Source organism: Anas acuta, chromosome 14 (genome assembly GCF_963932015.1).
Source record: "Anas acuta chromosome 14, bAnaAcu1.1, whole genome shotgun sequence".
NCBI lineage: Eukaryota > Metazoa > Chordata > Aves > Anseriformes > Anatidae > Anas > Anas acuta.
Genome location: NC_088992.1, coordinates 2,799,826 through 2,812,022, shown reverse-complemented (window position 1 = coordinate 2,812,022; position 12,197 = coordinate 2,799,826). Strand labels below are relative to the sequence as shown.

The following is a 12,197-nucleotide window of genomic DNA, read 5'->3' as shown; positions in this document are numbered from 1 at the left end:
GTATACTTAATGCAACACTTGTAGGGGAAGTTGTCTTCTTCCAGACTTCATATATTTAAACAAATGACACAGCTGTTCACAGTACATTGGCAGACACACAAAGTTTATTGGTGGTGCACAAGTCCTGTGTTCTTGGTATGTTTCCTTATGTCCCTTGCTCTCAGTGCTTTTCCCTGAGCCTTTGGGCTACTTCTTGGTTTTCCCATTATTTGAGGCAGTGTTTTTGAGTTAGTTTTCCCATGATTGAGGCAGTGTTTTCAAGCTCGAGCACCCACAGTGCTTCTGTCAGGGTGTGGATTGCCTCATTTGGGGTGAGAACGGGAAAGCGTTTTCTTCCTTCCTTAAACCTCCTTTCATGCGATTCTGACATTTCTGTTGTCAGGAGGTGTGTGTGTGAGCCCAGCTGGTGGCTCTTCCTGAGCCAGCCATGAGTTCAGCTAATGGTTTATAGCCATTTCCCTCTCATGAAAGTCCCATTCTGCAAAAAACTTTAATGAGGGGAGCCCCACAACACATATCCCTGCCACACAGAGCGACGGCGACACATCGCCTCCCGGGGCACTGAGTACGTGTAGGCCCCAACCCTTAACACCCGCCTCCCCCGGCGGAAAGGTCAACCCGTGTAATCCTATGGCCGGCCCCAACGCCTTACCGCCCGCCTCCCCCGGCGGAAAGGTCAACCCATGGAACCCTATGGCCGGCCCCCACCCCTGCCCATGCGCCCAGCGCTTGGAGCCCCGCGCATGCGCGGTGCCGCCGCCACGTCCGTGGGGGTGCCCGGGAAGATGGCGGCCGCCGTGGGTGGGAGCGGCCCGGCGGGCAGCGCCCTGTGCCTGCTGCTGCTCTGCGCCTCGGCCATGGCCACCCGCGGCCCGGACGGCCCCGGTGAGCTCGGAGGGGAACCGGGAGAGCCCCCGAGGCCGTGTGGGAGCGGGGCAGTGCCCGAGGGAGGGAGAGAAGCGCCCGGCGGGGCCGCCGCTGTGGGTCAGCGGGAGCCTTTTCCCGGCGGTTTTCTGCCTCAGAAGTCGCTGCGGCCGGGCAGCGGTTCCCGTTTATTTATTAATTTTGGGGTGTGTGTGAGCTGGGCCTCGTGTGGGTGGTGGGTATGGTGGAGCTGGAGGTTGGGGGCCGTGCAGGGGTGGGGGGCAGTGTAACGGGCTCCATCAGGCTCCTTCATGCTCCGTGGTTTGTGCTCCTTAACCCAGTTCCCTATCTGTTTGTAGTGTTCTCCCTGCTTATCTTTACAGAAAACAGTCGTATTTTATTCTGCTAGTTGGCTTCTAGTGAAGTCAGTTTGCTTTCCTTATCCACCATCCCCTGAACCTGCAGACCAGTGGTACCATTAAGGAGCACGTATGTCAAGTACGCTGAACTCCGCTCATTTTAGGCAGGCTGCTCCTTGGGCAGCAAGGAGAGAGGGAATTACGAGGAGGAGGGAAGGAGCTGATCTGTGCCTGCGGCTTCTTTCTTGCTCCAGTCTTGCTGTGGGTGTATCCAAAGCACTCAATCCGTGTTGCCCCTCGCCTGGTCTGATAGGTAGGGAACAGTGAAGGACATGGTTCGGGATGTTGGACAGAAACCTGGAAGAAACCAAGAATTTGTAATTTCAGAAATCAGCTTGCTTTATAAAAAGTAAACTTTCCCAGAAGTGGATTTTTACACGTAATGTTTACTATGAGGGCTGTGTCGTTATTTCATTTGTCACCAGTGTCAAACACGGATATCTGTTTGTGAGGCTGAGGCGTCTCTGGAGTGCAGGCGCTGCGTCTAACATCACCTGACGGGGTTGTGTAACTGTGAACAGGGCAACCACCAGTTATCATGCCAAATAGTTTTGAGTAGATATCATAAATCAGTTGTGGTTTAGTTGCTAAGCTTGTTACTCCTGTTAAAACAAATAATCAAAACTTCCTTATAGGAATAAGTAGAAATTATTCTTCTTCACTCGTTATCTTATTCAATATAGAATATAAGGCAGTGTTCCTTGCTTTACTGGCAGGACCTTAATAGGAAGCATTTTTTCCTTTGATACAAGTGACTTCTTAAAGAGTTAGCTGAATGTGACTGTATCCAGGAATTTAAATCACAGCCCAGAAATATGCAGGTGTTACTAGGTAGCTGTTGATATGTCACTCCCATGGGAAAGGTAAAAAGAATCTATATTTGCTCTGCTACTTCACTTCCTTCTGGATGAGAAATGTTTAAGGACCTGTTCTCTTTATTTCCCCATTTGATAAAAGAAAGAAACAGCTTTTGGAGAAGATGCATGTTCATGGAATTACTTAGCAGTTCAAAAATTGTAGTGGAATATTTGTTAGAGGGTTATTCTCGTTCCTTTTCTGAAAGGGAAGGGGGTTGTAGAAACTCCTGGTAAATTAAATAATTTTCTTTCAGTAGATATTCATACCTCTGGAATTTTTGAATTGAGTAGAGAAATAATACTGGCTTTACCATTGAACACTTCTAATGTATTTTAATGTGGGAAAAAACTAGTCGTTGTTTTCTCTAAAGGTTAGTTAACCACGCGTTCAAGTGGGGTTGGAGCTGCAACATAAGCTGTTGGTTAAACTTTCAGGTTAAAATAAATTTAAGAACAGCGTAAAAGTCTAAGGATATGCACGGTATTGCTCTATAGGACGAACATATCTGTGCTTGTTTGCTTTTCAGTGAATTTACCTGTTGCTCTCTGATACTTTTTGTTCATCTGGTGAGAGCAGCAGTGAGGTCTGGCATCGAACTCCCTCGCTAGTAATGTGCCAACTAGCTTTAAATATGGAACTTATCTTGCAGCTGCTTTTACTCATATTTATTTTCCCGTATACAGGCTTTATTCCTGAAGGGAGATAAGAGTTCTCTAAACATTTGGTTCTTGTAGAGGACAAGTTTAAAGTTGACCTGGTAGTTTGGACTGGTCATTTCTTCATCAATGCCAACTGTTTCAAACGTAAAGCAGGGGACTTGAAACTTAAGCAGAGAGACACTGTCAAGTCTAGTTCTTGTGAGAGTAGCGATTCTTTTCTGTGTTATAGTTGGTTAAAGTGTAATTCGTGCTGGAAAAGTGTACCATGCAAACAAGGAGAGGTCTGTTGTAACTGATCCTCTGTAAATATATGTGTTTCATGAATAACATGATTCAGTATCCCCTGAATAATATTTTACTTATGAGTAATTTGACACAAGGAGTTGGTTCAGTGCTTCATTTCTAGAATTTGTAACTTTCCAGTGAGCCAGGGAACTCCTTGGGAGCACTTAATAAACTATTATGTTATTTATTAAAAAAAAAATAATAAAAAATTAATAGTAGAACCATACTTGACTTGTATTTTTGGCATATCAAACTATGAGGCCTACTGAAAGTCTAAAACTTGTTTTTCATTTTTAAGGTGCCACCTGATTTGAATCTGGCAGTTCATAAGTAGCCAATGTTTTTTAATTCTTTTTTTTTTTTAAAAAAAAAAAAAAGCAAAGAGCTAACTAGTCAGTTTTAGAACACTTCACTTCCAGATTCAAATCTTCCTTGGGAGAAAGTGTGTTCTTATGGAGAAAATAGTGGCCACATGCAATTCTAGAAAGCATCATAAATGTACAGCAGGAGTGAAAGCAAGTCTCGGAACTTCTGAGTCTGGAAAATAAGCATGCTGAATTTTTCAGGACACTTTGGCATATAAATCTAGCAAGCATGTGCTCCCAAGGTATAATTCTTGTCCCACTTAAGACTTCTTTTTTGAAGTTACCAAAGTATGTGGCTGTGTATTTCTGCATATGAACTCTAAAAGGTTTGTAGTATGAAATACGTCCTGCTTGTCATTATAAAGCTTCTTACCTGTAACGTAAGTGCCTTGCAGTCATTTTGTTTTTAGGTGAAGTATCCCAAGAGAAGCCAGTGCCTTGTCCTTAATAATGACTATTTCTCTTCTGTTTCTCAGAATCTGTGGGAGCGGAGATGGTTCAAAATGTTTCTTCTAGAAATGTGAATGAAACGCTAAGTAGCTCTCAGAATTTGACAGATACCCTGCAGAGTGTAGCCCCAACAAAAAAAGCAGCAAGCCCAACAACAGCTAAAATCAGTTCTGTGACAGCAGTGAAACCATCCCCAGCAAAAGCTGATTCTCCATCGAACGAGGTCTCTCGTGCCGTGACTGCTAGTCCTGTATCTCAGATGGAGGTTGATGCCTCTGAAGATACTAAGATTGAGGAAGAGGATCTGCTGACAGATTTGAAAGACACACTAAATAGTTCACCACCCATAGAAAAAGAACCTCTGGAGTCAGATGGAGGAGATGACTATGGTCCTTATGAAATGACATCCAATTCCAGGTACAACCCAGACCTCCTTGAGATGCCAGAAGATGAGGATTCTGACACCATCAGTAATTACAATGAGGAAATCAAGTCCCTTGATGAGAAGATAAAAGATGTTTCTGTCACAGGGTTGGAAGAAGAAGATGACAGCCACTTCTTTTTTCATCTGGTTGTAGTTGCCTTCTTAGTAGCTGTTGTTTATGTCACCTACCACAATAAGAGGAAGGTAGGTATGCTGTGAAAGGTGGAGAGATGGCTTCAAGATTTAAAATGCAGCTGCATTGCCTTGTAAACTGTTTTTGTAAGAGGTATTTAGCTTTTTGGAAAACTAAATCATTGACCATTTAGTCTTGTTGAGGTACTAATATGCAGGTCATTGCTGTCATCTTTATCTGTACAATGAAAATAAACTTGGATTAAGCATTTAAAATTAGAAAATCAATTAAGTGATATGATATCATCGACAATCAATCAGTTCAGTAGTATTCACTCACAGTATACAACACAAGTTCTAGGCAGGAGACCGGAGTGAAGTCTCGTGAAAGGTGATTAATTTTGGTACTGCACAAGATTATAAACACCAAAGTAAGGAACATTAGTCCCAAATGATGTGGGAATGTTCTTGTTCTGACGATGATAATCCTGGTAATAGATACTCACTTTCAGGTGGTCTCTATATGGTACATATTCTGGGGGGTTAACTGTAAACTTCCAGGAATTGTCTGAGGCTTTTGTTTCCAGGTTTACAAAGAGAAGCCTGAACTTAGTGTTTTCAGGTAACTGTTTCTTCAGTACAAACTAAGTATCTGTATCAAAAGTAGCCTGATCAGAGTTGATTCAAAATACATTGTTAGCAGGGGTAAACTAATTCCAGCCCAGCCAGAGCCAGTGTAGGTGTACACACAGATGAGCTATACAGTAGTTTTTAGATGTGAGGAAAATTTAGTGTTTATCATTGTAGAAACACTGATTTGGTCTAGCATTTTGGGGACTGTGAAGCAGAAGTGTTTTTTTTTTTTTTTAATTTTTGTTTTTAAGCTGTATTCTTTTCAGAGTCCCCATGATCCTCTCACCTTTGTTTTGGCACCAGTAATACAAGTAATTTTCAAAAAAGCAAAATGTCAGAATAGATAAGATGAATAAGCTGATAAATGTCATCAAGCTGGGAATAATTTTAATAGCCTGTATACGCACTACCACTGCACATGCATCTTCACTCAAAGAGCTATGAGTTGAATGCTGTGTTTTTGCCAAACTGCAGCCGAAGTTGCCAGTGGGTGACTTGATGGCAAGGATGACACGGAAATGTCTGACTGCTAGTGCTGTGTCTTACAGCAGCAGCAATGCCATTGCCAGGTCCTTGGATAGAAATGTGATATGAATACAACTGTTAAGCTGGCTATCAAAACCAAAATGTTTTTCCATGCCATTCTGAAAGTTGTCTGCTTTTTCTTTCAGATCTTCTTGTTGGTCCAGAGCCGACGATGGAGGGACGGCCTGTGCTCCAGAACAGTAGAATATCATCGTTTAGATCAAAACGTTAATGAAGCAATGCCTTCCCTGAAAATAACTAATGACTACGTATTTTGAAAGCACTGTGATTTGAGTTTGCTGAACTTATCACTCTTTGCCTGCCTAATCATGTAACAATATTCAGGTATTCTTAATATGCCACTTGTACTGGAATGAGAAGTACTCTCTTTCACCTGGATGTTTTTGAGATTAAATCTCATGCAAGATCAAGGGCATGATGCATCTGTTTGCTACTTTGGTCAGATTTTAAATTGACTATGAAGATACAGTTTAATAATTAGTGCTCTTTCCATTCGTTACGCATTTTCATTGCTGTCTGGAGCAGTCTTAATAGTTGTAATACAAAAAAAATAAGCATAAAATATTTTAGGTCTAATAAATTAATGAGTTTGGCATCACTAAATCAAATTAATGATCTCTTTGCTAATCACTTATATGGCTCATAAATCCTGCTATATTGCAAACTTAAAATATAATTACTTTTTCCCGTGCTTAAATTCTGATGCTGCAAATCTTTCATCTTGTCTCTTTTTTGTTCTGTTTTTGCTTTGCATAGCTCGATCCTGTTTTAGCCAGAATGGCTAGCATGACAACTTCATAATTTCTGTATGTGTTCATGCAGTAAATCATTTAAAAAGAATTATGTATAAAGCATTTTATTTCAGAAGTTACATACTGCATATTTCTTTAAAATGTTTGAGATCTATGAGAAAGTATGCAGCTTGACTGTCCAGTTTTTTCCTCTAATGATATTTATGGCATTTTCATTATCTTTTGAAAGTAATGAACGGAAAAAAAGCCTTGTTGAATAAACCTACTAAGAAATAGGCAGTTGACAGGCTTCCAATGAATCAAAGCTTTCTGCTGAATTTTAAGAATGTCGGGGAAAATTTATGTTGTTGGGTATATTATAAATATGAGAGGCCTGAGAGAGTAAGAATAATTTATTTTGTTGTTATTCTGACCCAGGTAACAGGCAGATGAAAGTAATGGTGTGTGGGGCTGCCAGTCTGTGGGCAGCACACTCTAATTTTTGAAAAATATTTACGCATTAATGTAAAGCAAGTTACTGGTACAGTAGTTTTTTTTTTTTTTTTTACCTTGTCTTTTGTACTTTATTTATGTTTTCATGAGTTGTAAAATATAAAATCTTAGTTTTCTGTACATTCTGTTTGTTAGGTTTCAGACTGATAAATATGTAAATAACGGTGGATCAGAACCCCATAATTAATGACTTGGTATTCAAGTAGTTATGTAACATTTTGAAAAAATAAATAAATTTACAGTTGTTGGCATGAGGAATCTGAAGGCATGATGCTATCTTAAAAAGGAAGTGCTAAAAGTTCTAAATCCTACTGTTAAATGAGTTGTTTTCATAACCACAAGAAAGTAAAGCACAAACAAAGTACTCCAAAACTCTTTTCTTGCAGCAATTTTTATCATATTTGGACTTGTATCACTTAATATTTTGAATAAGGTTTTTAAAATAAATGACAATAATAAGCTTGTGTTTTTTTATCTTAACTATTTCACTGCTTTTATACAATATCTGCTGGTAAAGAGCTTGCTTATGCTTAGGATTGGACAACCCATTCAAAATCATATTTTTATTTGCACAGGGAAAGTGAGGAGTTTGTTTTACGCCTCTCAGATGATATGCAGGGTAGATGGCAAGGTTCAAATGAATATTTTAAGCTATAGAACTGAATCATGTCTTTAACAGGTAATTTTTTTATATGAGTTATATAATTTAACAATTAATGTGGAAGATACTTCAAACTCTCACCTGAACATACCCACATTAAAATAAACATTGCTGTGGTCAAGATCCAAAGGGGAAGGTTACTCTGCAAAGCTCCTTTATTATGTTTAAATTTGGAATTGGAGAGAAGGAAGCTAATAAATATTTTTGCTCCTAACAAGTTCAGTAACTTTCTCTTTAAATAATATAAAAATCTCTCTATATAACAATGTAAATCTTATTCTTATATATATATATATAAGAACAAAAATCTTGCTTTTTTCTTGTCCTTAAACTGCTTGTATTTGTGCAGACTGTCTGTTGGAAGGGAAATTTATTAGCTTCCCAGCTTCTGAGCTCTTCCTTCCAACAAAGAAACTCTTAAAAAAACATAACTTTTGCTGGAGGAAGAACGCGCACGGCTAATAGCAAGATCGCCTTTTGTGAACTTCTTAAAGAAAGCTGCCAAAGGTCTAACATCAAGGCAATTACGAAACCTGCTTCTTTGCAGTGTTTGGGTGCCATTGCATTTTAAAATCCTCTTCTGTTCTAGCTCTGCTGTGACTGCTTGTCCCACAGCTTTAGTATTCATTAGTTGCACCTGACAGCATTTAGGCTAATGGACTGAAGCTTGCTTTGGCTGTACTGCGACAGTTAATAAATTCTCTTTTGTGGTGTATCTTTAGCTGTTTTCTCTGAAAATACTTGTGTATGAGGTGGCCTTTGAGGAGGACATTGCATGTTGAGCCTTTTGCTCTTGATAGTCATATCAGTACTGAAATCTTTTTGTTTAGGGAACTGATACTGAGATTGTGAAATCATGGCTTGCATGTGTGTCTTCTGTAGCCGGGTGCAGCCAACAATGCTTCGCTCCAAATACTTAAGATAAACAGTTACTCTGCTTGCTCTAGCTATTGTGCACAATAGCTTTGTATCGCAAATAAGAGAAAATTTTCTTTTAAATATTTATGCATTTTCCTTAATAAGGCTCTTTACCAATAATACTAAGGAAAGCTGTTCTGAATGGTTTTAAACTCACAGGAAATTAACATGCATTTGAAATCCTTGAAGTTCTTTAAACAGCAGGTTTCATTTGGGGAATTATCTAAATGGATTCACTTCTCGGATGCTAATGTATTTTAAGTGCTTGAGGCAAATCTTGCTCGATAAGGTTCGCAGTGACTGCAGTAAGCTGCCCCAAGAGATAGGCTTGCTAGACTATGGCCATACATAGCAGAAAGTTTGCGGATGCATCTAAGCAAATTAGTTTAAATAATGATGTTTGTGGAATATCTGTTTTTAAAGCCTGCATACTGATGGTCCTCTCTGTCATTCAGCTGATAATGCCAGCGTAAGGGAGAGGCTGCAGTACCCGTTAACACTGGGTGTCCGTGTCCTGAGTGAATGAACGCTAAATAATCAGCTTGTTACTGCCGGCATGCTGCCATCCAGAGCCTGCAGTGTGGTAAGGTGTCCTGGGTTGGAGCCTGGAGTACTTGTGCTCATGCTCACCACTGCTTGTAGCAAGAGAGTACTGGAAACAGGCAGGAAGCACTGCACAGTCACCTCAACCTCAGATGACTGTGCTGAATTGCTTCTCCAGTGCCCTCGTACACCGTTCTGTTATCTTGGTACCATAAAAGAACCACACACTTGCCCAGACCAAAGATTTGAAATGCACTCAATGGTTTCACCTTTTTTTTTTTTTCTTTTTTCCAAGGAAATCTTTTTCATTCACAATAGCCCTTGGATCATCGCCTGTACAGGGGAAGTGCCTTGATAAATCGACTTGGGTGGCTTGATATGGTGCTTCCTAATAGCACCAATAAAGGGGGGAAAGGTTTCATATGACCCAGTTTTATAAGGACTCCACCAGCACCAGGAGAGTGGGGCATATGTCATCCGTTGTGCAATAAAAGAGCCATTTGCTGATGAAGTAATCAGGGTTGAACTACTGTTTTTTAATTTCTTTAATTGAATTTGCTTGTGGAAAATTAAGAGCAGGCAATCAAAAATTCATAAGGTGCTGAGATCAAACAGAGGAAAAAGCAAGCAGATTTATGTCAGATCTTACCAACAAGAAATGTCTTGATGAACTTCTTCACTGAAACAAGGAAACTTTCTTGCATTAAGGTGAATTATGACTTCCATCAGTATTCTGATAAAAGGAATAAAATATTCCTGAAGAGCTTTCTGATTAAACTTCCAAAGATGAAAGTTGAAGCTCTATTTATGTAGGTTCTCGTTAGTGGTTGAGTTTTATGAAATGAAGAAAGAAATAACGAATAGGATTGTTTAAACAAACGATACATTTCACTTTTACTATCCAGGAAATCAGGTATTTTAAAATATTTATAGTTTAATTTTCATTTAGTACCAGTGCATATTACTCAGCTAAGTCAACTGTCCTTGGCTGCTGCTCAGCTGTGTACAGGGTGAATAGAGGTTTATCTAAGCAGGGTGGTTTGAGTTACGGGAAATTAATTTGCAATGTGGAGATGAAAAATGTGGTGTCTCTTAAATTTAAATGCTACAAAAATATTATAAAGTGAAAAGGGATATTTCTATGGTTCTCACGCAGACTGCTAGTAATATTAGGAGAGGAAGAATACTCTACAGCTGTAACTCAGACTTAGGAAATCTTTGGTTAGTTCCCCAAAAGGGAGCAGGTATTTCTTACACATTTATAAGATATATATTTCTTGCACAGCCTGTAGCTGTACAATCCTTCTTCCTGCTTTGATTTCCAGCCGTTCTGGGGCACCGAGCTGGTTTACCATGCGGCCCAAGCCATGCCAGAGCTTGGCTCAAGGCAAGCGAGCAGAGTGTTCAGGACAGAACTGGGAATGCTCCTCTTGAAGTAGCAGCAAACTGTTAATTTGGCTTTTCCTAAAGCTGTTACCAAGCTACCCCATAAAATCAACCCCAAAATGAGCATTTTATGTTGTAGAGTCTGGTTCGGTGACTGCTCACTGCAGTCTCAGCATGATGATTATTTTTGTTGCTGAAAGGCCAGGCTGGCCTGAGGCTTTGGGGTTTCTTTTGGTTAGTTTGGGGTTGTTTTTTTTAATGGAGCGTTTTAGGAGGGACAGCCCTGAGCTTGGTGTGCTTGGCCCTCCTGCTCCTCTCCTGTCCTGAGCCCAAACCGAAGCCGCATTTTGCACTCGTACAAGGCTGAGTGGCTTTATGGGAGTGCTAAATCCTCATGTAAGGCTGATAGAGCAGTAATCTTCAAGGCCATATATCCTAGCCACTACAAAGCAGCAGAACTAATAACATCATTCTTGTGCCTTTTCTTTCACAATCAAGTCTTCTTTAAGGAGGAGCCCACAATGCTGTTTTCTGTTAAATCTTTCTGATACAGAGCATCTGGATGTCCTCGCTGTACGAAAAATGGTTAATATCACAACTTTCTCAGCTTTGCTGTTTCCAATATATCTAATTAGAAGGGGAAGAATGAGATCTTTTCTATAATTGGTCCTTAAATCATTATCAAAATCATTTAGCAGCCTCCTTAAACTTATTTTAATTACAAGGTCTATTGCCTTGTTAAGTTATTAGCACTGAAAATCACTAATCTTGGCAATTTCTAATGTTTATTAAAATGAAAATACGAAGGTCATGTTATCCTTATTGAAGTGCACTCATTCAGGTTTTATTAAAGATTAAATCAAACCAGATTTAATCACTCTGCTTTATACAGTTCTGTAAACAAAGCGTGTGATTAAGCTGTGTAAGGAAGCAGGGGGGATAAGAACTGAAGTTCAGGCTCACAAATATACCAGGGATGCTGAAATACTGTTTCCAATTCAGATTACACAAATTAGTGGACTCCCAGATTGGCTGATTGCAAAGCTGTTAAGAACATAAACTTCCCCTGTGAGGTTGTGGCATTACGGTGCATATTTTTGTCATTTTTCCTGTGAGGAAAGGCTGAGAGAACATGGTCTGTTCAGCCTTGACAAAAGAAGACTGAGAGGGAATTTTATCAATGTTTATAAATACCTGAAGTGTGGGAGAGAGAGGGACATGGCCAAGCTTTTTTCAGTGGTCTGTGGGGACAGGACGAGGGGCAGTGGCCACAAAATGGAGCCCAGGAAGGGTCAGAGCCCTGTACGAGGAAGGTGGAGCTGGGAAGGGTGAGCTTCCCTGCAGAGACCTGTGGCACCTGTGGGAAGCCCCAGCCTCGGAACAAGGGCCCCAGGCTCTCCACATGGGCCTGGCTCTGCATGGGGCTGAGCTGCAGAAGTTTATTGCTGCTTTTAGAGCCAGACAGCACGAAGTTTCTGAGGGGGGCAGCCCCTACCCCCTGCCACAGGGAGCCCGGACAGGAGTGGGGCACCCAGGGCGCTGCTGCGGGCGAAGCCCTGGACACAAGCCACTCAAAATCCGGAGCAAAGCGAGCTGCCCCTGCCATGAGGCTGCTCCTGAGGGGGCCACCATTTGCCCACCATTTCCCCAGGGAGAAGCTGAGGGAGGCAGGGCCCGGCCCCGAGCAGGGCCAGCAGGGGGCAATGTGGCTGCGCCCACGGGCACGGCCCGGCCGCGCTCCCGGCCTCTCCCCGCCCGGATAACCCCGAGGAGCTGCTGGACATTAAGGTCTGTAATCGGGTGTTTGTGT

The 12,197-nt window shown here is 41.1% G+C and overlaps 1 protein-coding gene across 1 annotated transcript; it reads left to right on the top strand.

The window, feature by feature from the left end:
- Positions 1-725: 725 nt before the first annotated feature.
- C14H5orf15 (chromosome 14 C5orf15 homolog) lies at positions 726-7,338 on the top strand. The gene is made up of 3 exons (XM_068698055.1): positions 726-885; positions 3,927-4,528; positions 5,761-7,338. The coding sequence occupies exons 1-3, from the start codon at positions 744-746 to the stop codon at positions 5,890-5,892; spliced, it is 876 nt and encodes a 291-aa protein (XP_068554156.1). The 5' UTR covers positions 726-743; the 3' UTR covers positions 5,893-7,338.
- The last annotated feature ends 4,859 nt before the right edge of the window (positions 7,339-12,197 follow it).

Coding starts and splice junctions, on each gene's coding strand:
- C14H5orf15 (XM_068698055.1), top strand. CDS start 744: ATGCGCGGTGCCGCCGCCACGTCCGTGGGGGTGCCCGGGAAGATGGCG. Junction 886..3,926: donor CCGCGGCCCGGACGGCCCCG/GTGAGCTCGGAG, acceptor TCTGTTTCTCAG/AATCTGTGGGAGCGGAGATG. Junction 4,529..5,760: donor CCTACCACAATAAGAGGAAG/GTAGGTATGCTG, acceptor TTTTTCTTTCAG/ATCTTCTTGTTGGTCCAGAG.